The sequence below is a fragment of the Propithecus coquereli genome, unplaced genomic scaffold (genome assembly GCF_000956105.1).
Source record: "Propithecus coquereli isolate 6110/MARCELLA unplaced genomic scaffold, Pcoq_1.0 Scaffold218, whole genome shotgun sequence".
In the NCBI taxonomy this organism is placed as follows: Eukaryota; Metazoa; Chordata; class Mammalia; order Primates; family Indriidae; genus Propithecus; species Propithecus coquereli.
This window is the reverse complement of record NW_012146967.1, coordinates 1,208,177-1,230,545: the sequence shown is the minus strand read 5'-3', so window position 1 is coordinate 1,230,545 and position 22,369 is coordinate 1,208,177. Positions and strand designations below refer to the sequence as shown.

General features: G+C 46.3%; 1 protein-coding gene across 1 annotated transcript in view; it reads left to right on the top strand.

The window, feature by feature from the left end:
- Positions 1 to 22,369, top strand: part of NUAK1 (NUAK family, SNF1-like kinase, 1) — a 70,244-nt gene that overhangs the window by 21,814 nt on the left and 26,061 nt on the right. The window contains exon 2 of the mRNA XM_012644739.1: positions 9,705 to 9,825. Coding sequence (XP_012500193.1) covers positions 9,705 to 9,825 — 121 coding nt within the window. The remainder of the gene's footprint in view (positions 1 to 9,704; positions 9,826 to 22,369) is intronic.

The following is a 22,369-nucleotide window of genomic DNA, read 5'->3' as shown; positions in this document are numbered from 1 at the left end:
GGGGACAAGAAGGGATTCAACGCTTGAAAGATAAGCAAGTAAAAGAAGACTTGGCGGCAGGTGGCTGGGGTTTGGGTTGGAATGATCAGATGTCCCGCTATGGCTTTGTGTTTGTTAAGGGTCCTTTTTAATACTTGGGCTCCATTCCAGCAACAGCTTTTTTTGTATTTACTGTACATGAGGCACCTGCTCAGTGCTGGAGATGCCCTAGAAATGGTCTCTGTGCAAGTGAAACTTACAAGTCATGGTGAGCGAGGTAGGAGAGGGGCCTGTCTGTGCATTTTAGGGGCTCAGTGCAGGGGACGGGCCATGTCTGCAGGAGATGGATTTGGAGGGCTTGGTCCACTGGAAAAGTTAGGTGCAGGAGATAGGATGTGGGGGGATCCTGGCAGAGAAAATGACAAGTGCCAAGGTCCAGGGGCATGAGTGCACTCCCTCACCCAGGTTGCTCCTTGGGTCCCTGTGATGACCGCAGATCCCTGCCCCAGTCTCCTCCAGGGTAGGAACTGAGTATTGAGTGCAGGATAAGCCCCCCACATGATGGGGCGACAGGAAATGCCCACCTGGGACTGAGCTCACTCTTTGGAGGTCAGGCTGTAGTCGCTTGAGCCTTCGCATTTGCAGCCGGAGGTGCCGTAGCAACGAGCATCGCTAATTAGGGAGATGACAAGCCTGCAGACGGATTTCGCAATGGGCTGTGGAGCAGGGACCAGCCTATTAACTCTGAATAATGGACAATGAGAGCGTCCCTTAGAAGGAAAAAGATGCTTGCGAGGAGATGATGAATGAGGCCTTGGAGGCTCCGGAGTGCTCTCCAGAGGCTGTGGGGATGGGTTGCAGCCTGCGCCATTGTTCCCTCCCGATCTGATAAGTCTTTGCACACCCTAATTGCTATAAATCACGTTTCCAAATAAAAGGGATTCTGTCAGGATAAAAATAACTTCTGAAGAATTTTCTCTTTGACTTATCTATAAAATCATCCAAGATTAAAGTATAAAATAAAATTGAAAGCCATGCCTCTTTTTTTTTTTTTTTTTCGCATGTTATATTTTCCCATCTTAAGAAGTTAAAAACTTTTTTTCTTTGTTCTGCTCACCTGGCCCAGCTAAGCTCAATTTTCCTAATTTCTTTTCCCTTTGGACAACTAATTTTACTTCTTAGGTCTTTTGTGTCTGTCCCTGGCTCATTGTTTCCAAGGTCAGTGATCCAGTAGCAGCCTGAAGTTAATATTTAAAAGCCGTATTTGCAATGAATTAAGAAATAATGGGATAAAAATCTCCCAAGTGTGCTTCTACATGTGTGATATCAAATCAGGCTTCAGAAATTTGAGTAAAGTTTTGGATTGAATTGGTTTGGAAAACAGTGCCCCTAGGATAGCAATGTGAGGACAGCCCCCAGCATTAGATGGAGGTGAAATAATGCAGCCGGCTGTGAAAGAAGTCATAACTGGCTATCATGCTTAGGAGTAGCTGTCACTTGCCATCTTGGCTTATTAATAATGTAGCAGTTCTGGGGACTTCGCTGGGGCTGTAGCCTCCTATGTATTATAAATGTTGAACCTTTTTGTGGCTGTTTCAGCCCTGCTGCTAGCTGTGCTTAGTATTTGGTTAAGATTTCTTGCTCGGGGTGTTAATCCCTCCTGCAGTGGGACTCAAGACTCTGTTGTTGCAATTCCGGTGCTGCCATGACTTCGTGAACTTGAGCCTATACTTAAACTTCCCTGAGACTCAGTTTCCTCATCTGTGACATGAGGAAGTTGGCATAGGGTAGTCTAAGGTCCTTACAGCTCCAACATCCACTGATGGTAACGGTGCTTATTATGACTCTGCCACAGTTACTGTAATATTTGCCTTCCCCACCCTCCACACATACACAGTCTGGTCTGTTCCCACATCCACCTGGTGAGGTTGGCATGATCTCATCCTCATTTGCAGCTGAGGAAACTGAGCTTGTGGCTTGACCACCTGAGTGCCTCTCTTTGTAGGAGGTGCCTCGACTAAGTCGTGGTGACTGATGACAAGGCCGAGGTGCTGATGCTGGGTTTCTTAGCAGTTCTGGCTCAAGCTTGGTCAGGTTTGGAGGTTGATAAATAAAAGTTACACAGCCTTAAGCTTATCCAGGCTGTGTTATAAACAGTGTCAGAGTGATCGGATGCTACCAGCTGAGGCTGTCCGACTTAGAAGTAACCTTGGCCCTCTGGCTCATCCTTTTCTCTCCCTCCCCAGGACAATTGTAACCTGGAAGAAAAACAGTTGCACTTTAGAATTCTGATTTCATGTTGCATTTGGCTTTCAGAAACATAAGAGTCCAAAAATAAACAGCTGCTTGGCAACTCTAGTCTCTGCTGAGTAGCCTTGTGTTTTCAGTCTTTCTTTGAGTCTGATATTGCCTATGTTAGCATTTCTTTGTTACCAGAGGCTTTGTCACGCCCTAGGGTTGTGTGCAGACCGTGAAGTCACCCATCCGCAGCCAACTTCAGTGGCCTTATGTCATCTGCAGGCCCGCCTTGGGCTAGGACAAGGGAAATATCCTTTGGGAGGAAACTTTCCATTTGCCAGGAGTAAATTTAATTCAGGTCACTGAGCTACCTCAAGGAAGCTTGTTTTTAATTCCCCTGTATATAGATGGGTGGTTCATTAATTTTCATCAGTCATCGAGTGTGTAATATGACTGTGTCATATTTAAGCTACAGAATAATAGCTGCCACCAGGGCCACATTTGGTCTGCTTTAAGATGACCGTTCTCAAACCTCAGAGTGTCGCAGAATCCCCTGGGAGGCTGTAAAGATACCAGGTGCCCCCAATCCCCTACCATCTCAACTTACTAGGTCTAGGGCAGGCCTGGGAATCTACATTTTAACAGTCGGTTTCCCCCTTCCACACCCAAACCGGGAGATCCGGCGCGGGGAATCTGCTGGCCACGCTTTGACAGAGCTTTCTCAGAGACTCTGACTGTCCTTCTTGGGCTGGTTTGTGGCTCCCTTTTGGCATGGCCACCCAGCACACACGTCCCACTGGCCTTCTGTTTGCCGCTCCTTTGGTTCTTGCCCGGTCAGCTATGGCCACTATCTTGTGTTTACAAACCCCAGCGCCATGCAGAGTGCAAATCTGCCCGAGATTTCTTAGTCATTAATTCCGCTTCCCTTGTGGCCTCGCCACTTGCAATAATGACCTTCTCAGCTCAGTTCTTGAAGGGAGGAGGGGTGGGGGCGGGTACTGGAGAGCAAGGAATGACAATCTCTGTAGATGGAAAACGTCCCAGCTCTCTCTGAGGTCCTCCTGAGCAGGCCCTGGCCGAGTCAAGTACAAATCTGCTTTGCTGTTTAAATTCTGGAAATAGAATACATTTCTCATGGCAGGGCAGAAATCTGTATCATTGGAAGAATCGACGTCCCTTTTATGGGGAGTTTTGGGAAATAGAGGATTGGGAATTGAGTTACAGAGGATTATATTTTCGGAACCTCTTACGAGATTAAAGGGCTGATGTTGGCGAGGGGGGGATATGCCATTCTTTGAAGGAACAGCTCCTGCTCACACATGCCGCACTCCCTGGCATCGGCGCCTCTCCTCGGAGCCTGTTGATACAGCACTTGGCTTCCAGCTCGCTTCTGTCTGAACAAACATCCATGTACCAACATGAATCGACAGGCCAAAGTGGAAGGGAAGACAGGCCCGTGGGCCCTGAGGCGGAGCTGGCTTTGGTCCCCGGGGGTCCTGTTGCATCATGGCAACTTGTTGGGATGATGTCCTGTGTTGGCCAGGCCCCAGCACAAAGAGCTGGGGGTCATTTAATTAACCAGGGCTTTGGTGGCAAGATGGCCTCCCCGGTGGCATCACCGTGGTGAGCGTCGTTAGGCAGAGCCTTTTTGAGTGAAAGCCATTTGGTGATCTGGGAGCCTTGGGCCAGGGTGGCCCTGGTGGAGCCATGCCTTGCCCCACCTCCCAGACCAGAGCAGGCGCCCTGCAGGCTGGCCTGCTCCTGCCGTGGGAGCCTCTGGGGCTCTCAGTAAGAACAGATCCCCGGCACTGCTTCTGACTTGGTGCCCTGCAGCTCCCATGGAACATGGCGGGTGTGAGATCACAGCTTGTGAATGGCAGGGAGGTTGCCAGCTCGTGTTGCTGGGATTAGGATGCAAACTTGTTCTCACTAAGTGATGCTAATGCCGTGTTTATGACCGTGTTTCTTCCCTGCTGCTCACCGCCCCCAGCCCCACTTTCTGGCAGGACCTCCCATATGGTCCTGTAAAACTTCATGTGCTTGGAGGGCGCTCATGCCACTAGGCTTTGGACACCCTTGGGGATCCTCCAAGAGATTCTGTTGCCTGTGATGTTTGCTGTCCATCCCGACTTTATCCATAGCCTTAAGAACCAGTAGCCTCTGGGCTCAGCCTGCCTGGACTCAAGTTTTGGATCCACTTTTTTTATAAGCTGTGTGACTTTGGGTAATATTTATCTTTCCTGGGCCTCGATTTTCTCATCTGTAAAATGGGGGTGTAGGCAGGATGAGATAAATGAGATAGGTAGGTAAACGAAATAATGTTCACTGGTACATGTTTAACACATAAGAAATGTTATTGTTATTATTGAAAACATTGCCACTGATTTAAAAATGTTGAGACGTCAGGGCCAAAGACAAAGCACTAAGTCCTGGCTAAAGTGTGGTCCCTGTATTGGCATTGCTGGCGTCACCTGGGAGCGTGCTAGAAATGCAGAATCCTGAGCCCCACCCCAGATCTATGGATTCAGAATATGCATTTTAGCGAGATGCCCTGGTGACTCCTGTTCAAGAGTCACTGTTCTAGAATATTCTCTGCAAGATGAATATGTCAGTGAATGAGCATTCGGGGGAGGTAGCCAGGCAGGGAAGAGGGCAGGAATTCTCTTGGTTAGAGCCTCAAATACACGCAACCTCCCCAGACTCTCCTCCACACCTCAAAGCAGGTCCCGCTCTGCACAGACGTCCTGTCCATAGCCCCTCCCTTCCTGGCTGGCTGGGTGCTAATTTTAACCCGTTCTTGCTGCCCCACTGTGCAGATATGAGGAGGGAGAAGATGTGTATGGGGGTGATGGGAGGGGAAAGGCCTATGATCTGATTTACTGTGGCCTCGTTCCTCCTTAACTGTGGTTTGCAGTCACCACCGTCCGGTGTGCTGGACACTTTACTACATGTTTCCACTCCTTACAACAACCCCAAGAAGTAGGACTTGCTGACCCCATTTTCCAGAGGAGGAAACTGAGACCAGTGAGGTTTGGGGCTTGCCTGGGGTCGCCCAGCCAATAAAGTCTGAGCTTCCACTCCCCAACTCGGCACCCCCCAACCCTCAATAGTCACAGCAGCCACTGTGAAAGAGGATGCCCAGTGGGCGGCGGAGCAGGTGGTTTTGGGTGATTATTCAAAAAAGGAAAAACTGCCAACCTGAAAGAGGAGGCTGGGCCTGTTCCATTTAACAAGAGATGGGAGTTGGCTGGGCTGAGGTCGCCTCTTAAACAGGCAGGCATCTCAGGGCAGACTTCGCAGGTCCTCACCAAACCTGCTGCTGCATAAGGTTTAAACATTAAACTATAAGGTGGCCTTAATTTAAAAGCAGACTGTTTTATAAGGCACATGGTGCCGTCTAGACTTGGGAACGTTTATGGAAGTAGCTGTACTGCGTGTCAGACTCAGACACCTGAGTGCCCTGCTCTGCTCATGTTCTGTGACTTGTGCGGGAACAAATTGGATTTTTGGGGGGAAGGGTATGTGATTTCAGACATTTGGTAATCTCTTCCTGCTGGGCCCTTTCCCTACCTCTGTTTTTCTTTGTAGATGTGAGAATTGAGGCACAGTGGAGAGGCGGTTTCCTCCTTAGTGCCAGGCATGCCTGTACGGTTGTTTGGTAGCCTCTGGCCAGGAGGGTGATTATGTAATTGCTGGTGTAACTTTTGCTCGTGCCTGTACCTTCCTCACCCTGCCTCCCACCTTGAGACCTGGGGCAGAACCGTGTCAGTTTCCTCTTGTATAGCCTGGTACATAGTAGGTGTGCAAACAGAATAAGTGAATAAGCAGTCAAAACCCATGAAAGTTGAAGTTGTTATCTTGAGGCCGACCTTTCCTCTGATTCTAAGTAGGAGCATTTTATCCCCCTGTTTAGCTGAAGGGGCAACCATAAGAAGGAGATGGGGAAAGATGGTCATGGGGTTGCTTTTCGGGTTAAGGTATTTATCCTCCTGCCTGGTTTCGGACTCAGGGGCCATGATAATAATGTTGGGCCCAGCTGTTCTGAGTGTCCTGATATTTCAGATGAGGTTATAATGTAAAGACCCAGGATGGAGATTCTCTTGTCCCTTACGTACTTTGGGAATGTCTACTCACTGTCCGTTGAGGAACTAGGAGGAATTCAAATTTTCTCCGAGGAGGAAAGGAAAAAAGGAAGGTTTGAGTTATGGGACACTTACTCTGGGTTAAAATTGGCTGACATTTATTGAGCCCCAGCCCAGGCATACTCTTAAACACCTGACATCTAGTTAGGCATGAAATATTATTTCTCTACTTGATGAATGAGGAACCTGCCCAAGGTCACATGGCTAGAGAGTAGTTTTAGCCAGGACTCAAAGCCAGGTTCCTAACCGTTATGCAATAGTATCTGTGCACTGGCTTAGTTTTTCCTTTAAATTCACGAAGCAGGCACTCTTACAGGAGCTGCGCTTACAGATTTCCTTCCTGTTTCTTAACATCCCTTTAAAAATGTGACAGCCTTTCCTAGCTCTCCGTTCCTATGAAAACAGGATGACTATGCAGCAAACAAATGAAGAAGAAAGGTAATTTTAGTTGGTATGAAATGCCCCAAAGAAGACAAAATGGGAGGGGTTTAGAGAGAGGGAGGTGGCCATGAGGGTGGGCTTCTCAATTGATTAGGTCTCCCTAGCGGGGTGACGTGAAGCTGAAGTTTGAACGATGAGAAGAATGCAAAGATCTGTGTTGTAAAACCACTGAGTATTGAGTCTGTACCATATTTTTAGTGGTTAATGAATGCTGGTTATTAATGTTGTTGTTGTTGTTGTTGTTTTCTTGGTTTGCCGTTACCTGGCTGTCTGCCCTCGGATGAGCCATCCACTGCTCTGGGAGTGGAACCAAATGTCTTCTCTCTACCCTTGGCAGGTACACAGTGCGAAGTGATTTCTAGCATTTGTCTCCTGACTCCCCACCACCACTCTGAAACAGGGGAGCAGGATGAGCCCTCATTTACATTTTCAGTGGAAGATTCATTGTAGGGAGAGGGAAGCTTTTGTGGAGGGACAGCCACCATGGTTATTAACATTTAAGGAACCCCTTTAGTTTCCTCAGTGCTGAGTGGGGTTTTATGAGAATGTGGACACTTTCCTTTTCATACCCGGCCGGAAGCGCCCCCCTGCCGATTGCGCTGTGGGACCATCCGCCTCGCCTAGACTGTTAGGGGAGAATTGATAAGTGGGCTTATTTTCTTACCCCTTAGAATGTTGCTACCCTCCCTGACCCTGGATGGTGAAAGAATTTATTCCTATTGTAATTTGACAATAGGGCCTCCTTGAGGCCAAGTTCAGCTTGCTGCATAATGAAAGGGGTGGTTTCTACCCTTGGCCCATCTTTAGCTTATGGAGGAATGTAGGAGTTGGTCCAACACCCACCCACATCCTCCACGGCCTGTGTGTGCGCACTGTCTGCTTCCTCCCAGAACAAGCTCCAGGGATTGTAGGACTTACTCGGATAAAATAAAGCCTTCTAGTCATATCTTTACATTTGACGCAAGCAAAGGGAGGCTTTTCTTGCTACATACTGAATGGAGCTCTCGTGAGGGCCTAGGGTAGCTCTGAGCCTGGCATCGTGGTGAAAAGGGGCCTTTAAGCTGCAAGGCTCATTCATCTCTGTGCAGCCTCCTTCTCCCCAGCCACAGATGCACCCATGGTCAAAGGGAGGGTGGTGCCTGCCCGTGGGGTTACAGCAGGGCATTCTCTGTTTCATATCTGACTACTGTATTCCTTGATTACCCATGTAGATGGATGTTAAAGAAATCCTTAATCATCCTATTATCATGCCTATCTTGGCAGTATTATTTAACTGGAGTGATCCCTCTCTTTTTCCCCTAATTCCACTACCACTTCTCTGGTCTGGGCTCCCATCACCTAATAACATCAACCCCTCCCTCCCTCAGACCTCCCTCCTTTCCTCCTTTCCTCCTTCCCTCCTTCCCTTTCTGTCTGCCTGCCTGCCTACACTGTTCTCTCGGGTCTGCCATATGCCAAGCAAGGCGTTGAGGACTGGAGATAAAGCAGTGGATAAGATCCCACTAGGGTAGAGTCAAGTAAAGACACACATGCTAATCTAATCATAACTGGGAGAAGGACTGCAAAGGAGAAATACTGGGAGCTGCTAGTTGGGCTTAACCTGTCTTTTGGGAGGTCAGCACACAGCAACAACATCGTAACAGCTTCCTAATTCTTGTTGCATCATAGATGGGCTCATGGTATTTTAGAAATGTTTCCGTTTTTAGTGCTTGGTGGAGAGCTGGTGCAAGGCAGAAGTTCGGCATGCTCCCAAAGGTGACTGCATACCTGTGAGGCTGACTGTGGTTGACCCTGTGCTAGTCACGGGGTAGACATGGGTTGCTGGTAACAAGGACAGGTTTTTCTCCAGGTGACTCTATGCCTTTATGATCCAGAAGGGTGGTTGAGCTGCCTTTCCTCTAGGAAAGCATGGCACAGGTGAGAGTTGAGGTCACATGAGGACCAACGTGGAAGGGAACTAAGCAGGCTTTCTGAGCCAGCAGCAACCGGTTGGTGGGCTTCCTCGCTACCTGTGGATCCCCCTGTCCCTTAAGTAGGCCCCCCTCCCCTGACCTTAGAGCCAAGGCGATTAAATTACCAACCAGCTTGTTGATGAGCAAAGATGAATCCACTGGCAAACATATTTTCCTTATTAGATTCCTATTGTCATTTAATGCCTTTGTCTTCATGTGTTTCTTTTGAGTAATTGCTCTGTGCGTTGGCCCTGGCAGTTCTCTACAGTTTGGATTTGCAGACAACATTGGCACTGAGCTTTTGGAACCGACTGGGCCTGGCCGGGAGACTAGCTGTCACTCCCTTTGTTTCACCCTGATTTTTCTCTAGAAGAGTCCTTTTGTCACACGCTGTGCTATTGAAGGTGCTTTGGGCAAAATGAAGGATGTCACGTTGGAGGATTTGGCTTCTGAGCAATTGCATAAACACTGCAGGAGCTGGAGTCTTAAAAGCCAAGGTTTGAGGCAGAGCTGGCCTTGAGGTTGGCCACGAAATAATTTTTTTTTTTTGCCACTGCTGCGGCAGCTGTGCGGTGGAGCCGAGCGGTACCAATGTCACCTAACCATGTTTAATCATCAATACCCTGTAAACTGAAGTCACCTTTTTTTGTTTTTTTAAAGGATCAGAATTCCTAGAGTCAATGAATCTGGCCATGTTAAGCAGCCTTTGCTTTATGAAAAAAAAATCCACCATCTCAAACCCCAGGCCGTTAAAACCTGATGTTTTCTGTTGCCAGGAGAAGGGCGTTTTTGCTATAAATGAAAGACATGACAGGGGGTATTTCGAAGCTTTGTTTTGGTTATTGTCAGTTCTGCCAACAAGTAACATCTGTATTTATTTTCCAAACTCCTCCAATGGCTGATTTGCATCTGTTTAGTTCTCTGAGTAACATTTCATTTCCTGACTTTATAGGTTGCTATAAAATCCATTCGTAAGGACAAAATTAAGGATGAACAAGACATGGTTCACATCAGACGAGAGATTGAGATCATGTCATCCCTCAACCATCCTCATATCATCAGTATTTATGAAGGTCAGTGATTTTTCTTTTCACTCCTATATCAGTTACCATTTCTCATACCATGGGGCCTGCCAAGACTTTTGGGTAATTGCCTTTCTGGACAGGAGCCAAGTATTTTTCCTCACGATGGAAAAATAGTCAGGTGTTATCTCTTATTTGGTACCTTGAACGCAACCAGACACATGAATGCAGCTCATTTTGGTCATAAAATATCTCTGGCGGATGCCTTATTCTGTCTTCCCAAGTCCTTGGCGGTTGCTAAGCAACCCATCTTATTGAAAGCCAGTCTGTGAGACAGCCGTGGTTTCTGAAAAAGGGCCGTTTGCTGGGTGACCAAGTAACAGTGGGTACGTTGTAAATGTCCTTCCCCAAAGCCAGTTGCTTTGGTGGTGGTGTGAGGAGTTCTTCAAAGCTAGGCTCTTGGAGTTAGGAATGAACTCTGAGCAGGGCCAGGAAGCACCAAGAACGAGGGTTGCTGCAGCAGATGCTTTGCAAATGGAGTCTGAATTGTGTTGGTGTTTGTAAAAGGACAGGGTGGGGAAAAGCTTATAAAAATGTTCAGGCTTCAGTTCAACCCTTTCGTTCTTCCTGGGAGGAAATGGAGAGTATAAACCTCCCACAGACTATCATTTTTTTAAAAAAAGATCCCATAAAGAAGTTACATAGCAATACATGTTTATTATAGAAATGATTGAAATAGAAATGTTTAAATTAAAAAATAATTTCTGTTCTGACTTCCAGTTTGATAAATAGCTCTCTATCCATATGTATTAATGTATTTTTATCTATTTCTCTATGTCCAAATGTGGTTTTATCCAATGTTAGATCATACTGTTTATACTTGTTTTTAGCTTGATTTTTTTTTTCTGTTTGTTATATCATACATCTCTTCCTGTGTCAATAAATATTCCCCTGTAAAGACGTTTGAAAAGGCTTTATTGTATTCCATTTATGGACATACCATAATTTATTGAATCTAATTGCTTTTGCCAAACATTTAAGTTGTTCCAAATTTCTGGTTATTATAAACAGGGCTTTGGTGATTCTCCTTGTGTACCATTTTGACATTTATTTCTGATTATTTTGTTATGAAAAATTCTTAGTTTTGGACTTACTAAGTCAAAGTGTTTCCCCAAAATATTTTAAAATATATGGTTGAGTCAGAAGAATGGACCTACTTTTACTTTTTGGTCTGATTGTGAGATGTTATCAGGAGACCAGATGGTGACCCTAAAATCTCTCTGGTAGTTTTACTTTTCCCTCATCTGGTTCCCTGATCTTTTTTGCCATTCTTTTTTCTGCTGCTTCTATTTTTGCTTCTTATCTAGAAGTAAATGTTGGTAATGTCTTATCTTTTATCCTGATCATTTTAAAGCTCATTTTTGGAGCCCTTGGGGATAGGATTTTTAAGGGAAATCTTTATCCATGTAATCATTTATTCATTCCACAAACATCTCTTGCAGTAATTCTCAAAGTGCAGTCCCTAGGCCAGCAGCAACAGCCTCACTTGAGATTATTAGAGATACACTTTCTCAAGCTTCACTCAGGACCTGCTGAATCAGAAACTCTGGGGGTAGGACCCAGCAATCTGAGTTTTAACAAGTTTGAGAACATTGGTCTACTGTCTACTTGTTAAGCACTCAATTCAATGAAGTTGGAGATCTAAAGCCGAATATTATATGGATCCCATACTCAAGAAGCAATACAAGGCAGTATGGAAAAAGTATTTTGTAGACCTGTAAGCAACATATTCTGGGACCATGGAGGCCTGGGGGTTAGAAGTTTTCATGACGATGTATGGCTTCTTGGCTGGGCTTTGAAGGAATTTTTTTGGGGGGTAAGAATCAGCAAAAGTAGAATTCCATGCTGATAAAAACAAAATCTGCATATGCCTGGTGAATGAGGGGAATTTCTAGAAGTTAGAAGTGAGTAGAGATACAAAGTGCAGGTGAAAGTGAGTTTTATTAAATTCTTAGGTTTTTTGTTCCATGTGGCCTGGTTACCATAGAAACCTGAAGGCCACGTGAAGGATGACTTGTAGGTGTGGACCCACGTGGGTCTCATGCTCTGTTGTGTTTTGGGTTCCTTGGCTTAGAGCAGGAGCCTTGTTTCTTCATCAGGAAGGCGGAAGGAGTTTATTCCCAGCATGAAGTTTCCGGGTTCTTTATCTGGGAGGCAGTTTGTGGTAGCTGGAGTCTGGTGTGGAGAAACCTGACTTCTTCACCAGCACCACGCCCTCTTGGCCTTGGGGATCATATGGGATGAATGGGGAAGAGGAAACTGTCTCCTGTCAAAGGCAAGGTCAGAGATGAACCTTAATGGAAGAACATTTTATTATCAAGGTTTAGTTGGCCTCAGTGCAGACCCTGCTGGAGGCTTCAAGAAGAGAAGCTTTTGCTTATCACTTTAGAGATGGGTATGGGTGTGAATTAAAGTTCTTTTGGTGATTAGGAATTTCTATCAAGGCCTCAGGAGGGAGGTTGGGCCTCAATTCATAAAACCCTTAGAGCAGGTTTTAGGGAGTCAGGAAAGAGCTTGAGTTCAGACCCAAATCCTTCACTGTGGCCTGGACATGAGACTGTGGGCAAGATGGCGGACCTCTCAGTGCTGCAGTAACTGCTCCTGTAAGTGGGGATGACCATTCTACCCCTCTCATAGGGTTGTCAGTAGGATTAAATGACATGGTACACGCACCTGGTAAGCTCAGAAAAGATAATTATTATGAGGACACTACAATCATCACAAGTAGTTCTTATAAGGGCATTTCATGGGGGAGCTGCAGGGCCTATGAATCCCCTGGAACAGTCTAAAACTGTACCATTCAATACAGAAGCCACTAGCCCCAGGTGGATATTTAAACTAAAATTAATTAAAATTAAAAAAATTAAAAATTGAGTTCCTCAGTCACATGAAGCACATTTCAAGTGTTCAGTAGCCACATGAGGCCAGTGGCTACCATATTGGACAGTGTAGATACAGAACATTTTCATCCATGTAGAAAGTTCTGCTGGACAGTGCTGTTGTATAATGTTTTGTGTGTTATGTGCATGGGTGACATTTTTCTGAAGAGAGGGTGTGTCGCTTTCATCAGACCCTCAAAGGCATTCTTGACCTCACATAGGTTAAAGAGAACCCACTGCCTTGAAGGGTTTTGTGACCTGCAGAGTACCATACAAAGAAAAGCTATTGTTTTTATCCAGAAAACTCCCAGGGACTTAAATGTGGCCTTCATTTCTTTTAATTTCTTAGAGCTCTCTGGTTTCTGTTCTTTTCCCTTTCCCTTCTCCCACGCAAGTTCTGTTTCTCCCACATCCACTAAATAACTGTGGAGGAGGGCAGCTCCCCTCCCTTTCCCGGGGGTTAGCGGGAGAGTGCAAAGGCTCTTTTCCAGCTCTTACACCTCGAACTGACACCCCACAATCCCCGGGTCTCAGCAGGACCCTGAGACCCAGCTCTGAGAGTAAAGTTAGAAATGTCATCTGTAGAACTCTATAGTTTACCAAGGTCTCCACATCTAGTCTCATTTGATCCCCACAGCAAACGAGTGAGGTGGGCAGGCCAGGTGATCCCATTTTGCGGTTGTGGAGACTGAGGCTCTGGAGAATTATTGATTTGCTGGGCATATTAGTTTGCTGGGGCTACCATTACAAAGTACCACAGAATGGTGGCTTAAACAATAGAAATGTATTTTCTCACAGTTCTGGAGGCTGGAAGTGTGAGATCAAGGTGATCTCGCTGGATTGGTTTCTTCTGAGGGCTGTGAGGGAAGGATGTGTTCCAGGCTTCTCTCCTTGGCCTATAGATGGCCGTCTTCTTGCTGTTTCTTTGTATCATCTTCCCACTGTATGTGTCTGTGTCCAGATTTCTTCTTCTCTGAAGGACACCAGTCATATTGGATTGGGGCCCACACTAATGACCTCATTTTAACTCAATTGTCTCTGTAAAGACCCTGTCTCCAAATAGGGTCACGTTCTGAGGCACCTAGAATTAGGACTTCAACACGTGAGTGTTTTGTTTTTTTGGTGGGGACACAATTTAGCTCATCACACCAGGTGTCACAGCTAGTTGGTGGCCCTGACACACAGGTCTCCTGACTCCATTTGTCTTTTTCCCTCTGCCAGGCCTCAGCCCAGTATTTCGGATCTTGTGCCTTGTTTCGCTGGCTCTGTAGCCCACCTCGGCCTGTCCTTTTCTGTCCTAACCTTGCCTGCCCCTGCTGCAGCCCTGGGGTGTGGGGCGGGGGAGGGGGACAAGGATGGTGGCAGCAGTGGTGGTGGGGACCCAAGTCTGGCAGTCCAGAGAGGGGACCCTTCTCTCCGGAAGCTGATTGGTTGAAGGCCGTCAAGAGCCTTAGCTCAGTGCTGAATTGCATTAGTTTGTTTAGTGAGAAATCAATGCCGTGGTAGCGTAAGTGGCTGTTTGGACACTAGCCAAGTGAATAGAAGCTATTTAAGAACTTTACAATTTCTTCTTCAACGAAGACCTTTATGGCTAAAAAACAAACATGCAGCAGCCGCAACAGCGGCAATATGACAAAGCAATGGTGTGCCTGACTCTGTGTTTAGGAACTTCGGATATTCATGAGGGGGAGGCGTCATCTTGGACTGTACTAACTGTTGATATTGAAATACTAGTTCCAGAGAAAAAGTAATTCATCTGTTAAAAAAAATACTAATTAAGTGCCTACTATGTGCCAGGCCCTATTCTAGCACTGGGAACATAGCGGCACATGAAACAAGCTCCTGTCTCTCTTGGAGCTGACATTCCAGGAGAGGGAAGGCCTTTCGGACTGAGTTTTCAGCTGAATGATTTTTGAGTCAGTGATTTTTGAGCTGAGACCTGAATGAAACAGAGACTAAGCCCTTCAATGACCTGGGCATTCCAGGCAAAAGGAACAGCATGTGCAGATGCTCAGAGGAGGGAGGAGTATGCGTGTGTAGAACTGACAGGACCTGTGAGGCTGAGGCAGGAGTGAGGAGGGTGGTAGGAGAGGGCCAGATGTGGATCATGTTGGCTAATGGAAGGAGTGTGGATTCTACACCAGGAATGATGGGAAGCCACTGGAAAGTTTGGAGGAATAAATAGCTTTTTTTGATTTGTACTTTAAAATAATACTAGTAATAGCTAGGAGTTAGAGTTTACCCTGTGCTAGGAGGTGTGCCTGTATTATCTCACTTAATCCTTGCATGTGTGAAATATGAACTGTTAACATCCTATTTTATGGCAAGGAAAATTTAGCTTAGAGGCAAGGTCCATTTTCCAAGTTTGCACCAGCTAATAAGTGGTGCATCCGAGAGCCAAAGCCAGTGTTCCTGATACTAACTAGGTCAGTTGGTGGTCTGCAGCCATCTCTAGTTGGAGGAAGGATCTCTAGTTGTCTTCGACCCTGTGATACAGAGAATTCCTAGCCTTCACAGAGGTTACTGTCTTATAGATCTCAGAGGATTAAGTCCCACCTTTGTAGGTATTTTAGAAAATATTTCTGCCAGTATCTCAGGAGGAAGGTTGGGACCCAGACCTGGTAAACTCATAGGTCAAATGTTTTCTACACCACAAAAGTGTTAAGTTATTTATATAAAATTCTCAATTCCTACAGGCCCATAGAATCTGTGACTGAAGCAACTCTGTGATTCACCAAACCTCAAAATAATTCCTTTCAAATGTGTCTTTCTGCAGCCAGACCCTGGGGTTAACTCTCCTACTGACCTGTGGGTGAAGGTGATTAACCCTCAAATTTGTCAGCTCTGTGTAAACACAAACCATAACTGGCTTCTAATGCTAAGTAAATAAAAGAGGATGGACAGACACTTTCTAGTGTGTGATACTAAGAGTAACCTCATAGAGAGAAAAGAATGAAATCTCTGGCACCGTCTCCAACATGGACCCCTGTTTGGAGTCAAAGGAATTCCATTCTCTCAGCGGGGAGGTAATTGACAATATGGAAAAAACAGCCGAAAAGGAAGTGCCCGCCAGAGCTTTCTACTTGGTTGCCTAGGATGGAAGAGATAAAAACAGTTTTTGCCCCGAGGTTCTGATTTCAGGACCGGGAGTTCAAACATCAAAGGCACGTTGTCTCACTCTCATTTCCCCTTTGAAAGCCTAGAAGACCCAATCTACAAACCACTGAGAATGAACATCTTTAGCAACCCATCTGCTCACAGTCCGGCATGTAAAATTGAAAAGGTGGGAGGTGGGGGAGATTCGGCCTGTGCCTTCACTTTCATGCCCTTGGCCTTGGTTTCTGGAAATCCCTTCTCCTGCCAGACAAGATTACATCTCTTTATTGGCCCTTTGCATTGTGACCTGCTAGAATTGGCCAGCTCTTTCAAATCACTTCTCCTATTTTAGGTAAGGGCAATCCTGACTTTCTGGGACGGAGTAGGAAGCGTCTCTGGCATTCGTTAGCTGTGATCTCTCATCTGTTGAAAGAATCTCTCAAACTTAGGAAAAAAAAAAAAAAGAATGGAAATAGACAAACATGCCTCCTTTGATAAGCGTGTGAATCTCATGCCCCCACCCTGTGAGCCTTAAACCTGCTGCTAGTGAGAAGATGTAAAAGAGTCTATATTCTCAAATATTCTCTGAATTCCTTCCATGAAGACACTTCAGATGAGCTCACTGTCGGTTAAAAGCTACTCTCATCCTCTTAGAAATTGCATTACTGGAAGCTTTTTCAAGCTACCTGTGCCTCCTGGAATTTTCATCTTTCTGGAAGGGGATATCACTCTTGCCTCCTGGTGAAAATCACTGCTCTAAAAGTCCAGAGGAGCAGAGGAAAGACCGAGGGTCAGGGTCTGTGGAAGAGCCCGCAGCCTGTATCGTGCACTGCGGGCCCTCCCACCTGTGGCCAGGGGCAGCGGGGCTTTTGCAAGATGTTTCCATGGAATCCAGCAGAGGTCCTGGAGTCGGAAAGTGTGGCTTCCCTGTCCCCTGCTCCTGGAAAATGACCCCTTGAGAGTGGCAGGACCCTGGCAAGCTGCCTAATAATGCACGTGAGCAGTGCTTTTCAAACGGGGGTCCAGGACCAGTGATCGGTGTCAGCTGGACCCTGCCCTTGACCTGCTGGGCATGGCTCCCAGCAAACTGTGTAATAACCAGCCTGCCGGGTGACTCTGATGCCCTCAAGTTTGCGAACCCCACTGTGTTAGAGAAACCAAAGCAGGGCTGCATTTCTCTCATCAATTATTCGGAAATACCCGCAGTGGAAGCAGTTCCCAGCTCCCTTCTCGGGCTCAGCTGTGCTAATCCAGGGTTCTCGGGCAGGAGGACCTGCCTGCGTGTCCTGATGTAGGCTCTTTTGAAGACAGAGAATGGCTGAATTATTCTAACAAGGTCAGTGGTCAAGAATATCACCTACTGTTCTCATTCATTCATTTGCTTATTTAGTCATTCATTCATTCAGTCGTTCATTTGTTTTACAAAAATTTATCGAACACTTATGTTCCAAGTACTATTCTAGTAGGGTGAGACTATGTTTAATGTCCAAATAGGCTTAGGTTTGAATGAGCCAATTGCCCTGCCAGTTGCTACTGTGTGACCTTGGGCTAGTGATTAAGCTCTCTGAGGCTCAGTTTCCTTATCTACAAAATGGGGCCAACAGCTACTTTATAGATAACGTTGCGGGATTAAATGAGCTAATGAATAAAACAGTGCCAGAGACATGCTCAATAAATGGTACCGATCATTCCTGATGTGATGTCTAGGGGTCCATGAGACGTCCTTTCCGGCTAGAGTAGAAACTTCTATCGGGAAGTGGTAGGAGAGAAGACTGAGGCCAGATTGCCTAGATCAGTGATTCTGAATGCTGGATGCGCAATAGAATCTCATGAGGAGTTTGCAAAAAAATGCTGATGCCTGGGCCTCGCCCCCAAGGCTTCCAATTTAATTGGCCAGGCTGAGAAATGTGTACCTCATCCTGTGACCAAGAGGAAATGAGCCTTGCTCTGGAAACTTGTCTTAGTCTGATCATTTGTCATCAGCGAATTCCAGAGAAGAACGTGTGTCTGGCACCAGTCACCAGTGAGCAGTGAGTGATACCTTTGGGCTTGGGTTTACTTAGTTAGCATTTGGTCGCTGCTCTCATCAGGGACTCAGAGGCCCATGAAGCAGTTTGTTGAACTTGGCAAAGTGGTGTGTTATGCTTGTGTTTACTCTTTTGAACCCATGGCGAATCGCTGAGCATTTTAACACACTCCCTCTGCTGCCAGATTCACAAGTTCCACACGAAGTCCCTGCAGACTGGATCCAAATTAAGGACTCGCCCTTGTTAATAACGGAGGACCGGAGAGGTTTCTCCACTTTTAGTCATTTGAACGAGCCCTTCAGCTGTGAGTCTGTCCAGCCACGTTTCTAATGAGTTTCCTATTAAGTGAGCTATTTGACCTTCAAGTGTATTATTTTCATTGTTTTCATTTGATTACACCCAAGTCATTTTTCTAGAGGCTGGAGATTAGAAATGAAACAACTGCAAACTAACGCTACTCCCTGGCGCTCCTGCCTCTCCCTCCTGGGCTTCCTGGAATTCAGTACTTGCTAGTGCCTTAAATAACACCGCTTATGTTGGCCGCTGAGTTTTAAGGGAAAAAAAGAGAGACTATATTGCCATTTGCTATGGGGTCTTTTGAAGTGAACTGGGATGGTTCTCTTAATTTGCTTACATGGTCAACAGCATGCATTTGGGAAGCTTACAGAACACACAAGAGGGGCCTTGTGACCACGCACAACAATGACCACACACAACAGAGGGCATTTGGATATTGAAAGGGGGGTTGGAGGTGACTTCTAACCTGCAGAGCCTGGGATTTCCTGATTTGGGAAATGTGTACTCCCCCTACCCCACCATGACTTCTGACAGTGGGCTCACCTGGCGGGTACAACTCACAGATGGACATCCATGCTTCGGAACAGCACTCGGGGCTGAAGAATGGACGTATAGAGAGCTGGGCTTGTCTGCACCCCCGCCTCTGCTCTGGGCCCCTGGAGTCCTTCGATGTCTCCGAGTGTCAGTTCACTGTCTCTGCCATTCTCCCACCTCCATCCCATCACACACGCACACCTCAAGGTCACGAATACAGTCTCAGGTGTGGATTCTGCCAGTACCTATCCATAACCCTGGATCTGATCCAGGCATGTCTTCATTTGTTCCTTCTTAAACTAAGACTTGCTGCCTGATAGTAGCAGTTAACATTTATGCATGCACCTGCTGCCGCATGCTGTGATAATCCTCACAATGAGGACGTGAGGTAGAGGCTTCATGTTAACTGGTGACGAAACTGAGGCACAGGAAGGCTAAGTAACTTGCCAACGTCGCCCAGCTGGTAAGTGGTAGAGCAGCCTGGATTTGAACCCAGGTCACCTGGCTGTAGGAGTCAGGCTCTTAGCCACTGTGCTGTGTTGCTCTGTGAGGCAGACTGGAATTTAGAGCTGGAGAGATACTCCTCAGAGTGGCTGAGCTGGCCTTACGTGGGGGGTCAGGCAGGGGCTAGAGCTGGAGGTGTGATAATTCCAGGCCTGGCTTTTCCACCCTGGTGAAATGAGTCCCCAGAGGAAAAAAACCTCTGCTGGGGTTTCCAGGAGTGGAAGACTAAGGCTGTCTTCATGGAAGAATCCTGCCCGCATCACTGCTGGAACTGGGGGAGGATGCTTTTCTCAGGAGTTCAGTGTACCAAGCACAGGAGCCCTTGCTTCAGCCTGGGGTAGTTGTGAGAGGTTCTGATCAATTGCTGGGGCTCTGTCAGAGTCAGGATTGTGTGTGCATGTGTGTGTGCGTGTGTGTGCGTGTGTGTGTGTGTGTGTGAGAGAGAGAGAGAGAGAGAGAGAGAGAGAGAGAGAGAGAGGCTGAGGCGGAGCGGTAGAGGGAATGGTGAGGGAGACAGGGGGCGTGTGTGTGGTGAGGTGTGTTGCTGGCCAATGGAGCCCATTATTTCCACCATAGGACCCTGTGTGGGTTCCACGGACATGCCCCCCAGGGGCAGTTATGGAAGGAGGGTGGAGCCTAATAGCTGGTCCAACGTGGTGCCCTTGAGTCCCCTTTGCCACGTGACTCCTCTCTCTATCCTGGCCGTGTCCCCTACCTTCCTAGGATTTGATAGTGGGCCCCCAAATAGCACTGATAATCTTAGCAGGAACGAATGGCTCTTGGCCTGCCTTCTGTACCCCCTCTTCTGCGGGGAGCTTCTGTGCCTTATTACCATCTCTTCTGCCTTCCACGGAGTCCACTGCTGGCAGTGGGTGGCCCTGCTGGCTGTGGTTCTCCTTGAGCACGCCAGCCAACATCCAGAAAGAGTTTTGGTTCAAGAAAAGACAATGAGTGAACTTGAAAAGCCTTTCGTTGTCCAAACCAGGAAACACGCTGACTCAATTCTGACCAATTCGTGGAGAATGGGGGAGCTGCCAGTCCAGTTTAATTTTCTTGCCCTTACTGCCACGGGTTTTCCAACTCCGGGGATCAGAGGACTGTTTAGTGAAGTTGTGAGCCCATGAGGGGTTTAAAATTTAGTTCTAGGGAGGAAATTTTTGAAGAATGAATCTTGTATTGACGAAATGACCTGATTAGTTTGCAGACAGTTCTTTCCAAGGAAAGATCACTCCATTTCTGACATGAAAAATAAGCTACATTTGTGAGGATCCTACTGCCCTTTGGTAGAAGAGCATGGCTTAGGAGTGGAGAGCTCCTTCTGTCTGGAGTTTTGGGAAAGTAATAAAAAGGCTGCTGCATGTGGAGGCGGCACCATGGAAGGAATAGCAACGTCCTGGAACTCATTTAGGAGACGGAGCTGGTAGAAGGCAAAGGCGTGAAGAGAATTCTGACTGGTCCACTCCTAGGCCCTTGGCCTTTTTGTTTAACCACCCCTCACCCACCCGAGGTTACATGTAAACCAGAAAGATACCCTCCATTTTTCATAACCAGGTCTTCATGGAGCATCCTGTAAGTTGATCCCCCCTCCCCTCCCAAGGCCACTTCCTTCCTACATGGCCTAATGTATTTGGCTCTGACATGGCCAGTGGATGGTTAAAATGCCAAGATCTCCTCACTCATCAGCATTCCTCCCAGGCCAGAGCATTGTTTTTATAACACACATTTTCTCAAGTTATACAAGTTGTGTTATTAACCTTGAGGGCAGCAGAAGGGAATCGTTAGGAGTTGGGTAATTAACGTGGTTGTGAAAGCCACGCTAATTACCCAGAAGGCAGAACTGGACTGTCAAACTGAGCATCTGATGAAATTCGGAATTAATTTGGAGACATAGCTGTTGCTATAGCAACCCATCCCCACTCTCCCTTGAAGTGGAAAACAAACAGAAAACAAGAACAATAATTCAAGTTCGTGTCTGGAAATAAGGCAGGTCCTTCTGTGGAACAGTCGAAGAAAAGGGAGAGAGTTTAGGTATTGACATATGTCGAAACAATGGTAAAAACCATCTCAAAAGCAAAACCCAAGTCATTTTGGGTGGTTCAGTTCCATGCCTGCTTTCTCTAGGAGTCAGTTCAGGCCCATTCAGGCTCACCTCACTGATCTTTCTCTCTGACCATCTAGGTACTTAGTACTTAAAGTCTGTCCCACGCAGGGTCAGGTCTTGCATTATTTTATAAGTACTAGTCGTTTGCAACTAGAAAGCAGCTCTTTGAGGGCAAAGACTGTGCCGTATGCTGCTTGTGTATTCCCTTTAACACAAAGAAAAATGCTCACAGAAATGCTTCAAATAGCCTGATAATAAAGCATTTTCAGGAAAGGTAGTGAGGTTGGCTCCATTTAATGAAGGAGAATCTTTATTGAGTATAATGCAAGGAGAATGGATGGGTGATGGAGGAAGGTGGTGGAGAGTCATGGCAAGAACATGTGCTTTTGAGTCACACAAATTTGCCATCAAATCTTACTGAGTATCGACCCAACAGAAATACATGTAGATATGCATCAAAAGACATGCACGAGAATGTTCACATCAATACTGTTCGTAATGATCCTCAACTGGAAACAACTCAGATATCTATCAGTAGTTGGATGGATAAATAAACCATGATACGTGTGCATGGAGTACTCTAGAGCAATGACAATGAACAGTTTTCGAGTACATTGAATAACATGGATTTTTCTCATAAGCATTATGTTGAGTTAATGAAGCCAGACACAAAAGAATGTATACTGCACGATTCCGTATTTTTTTTAATTTCGGAATTGGCAAAGCTCATCTGTGATTTTGGCTTACATTCATCATATTCATGATATTGGCTTCTTCATGTCCTTGGGGAGATGGCTAATGACAGAAAGAGGACACGGGGTGCTTGCAGGGGGCTGGCAGTGTTGTTTCTCGATGTGAGAACTGGTTCCCTATTTATAAAGTGGGAAAATATTGATACCTATTTCATGGGATTGTTGTGAGAATTGAATGTTTTAATCCATGGCGTGTAGTAATTGTTCAATAAATGTTAACTATTGTTAGTATAAGCTTTCTAGGGAAGGAGAGGTCACTGTGTGGGAAGTCTGCTGTGAAGAAGTGAGCCCTGAACTATTTCATAGGTCCAGGACCCTGGATGCTACCCTGTCCCTTGTTTCCAT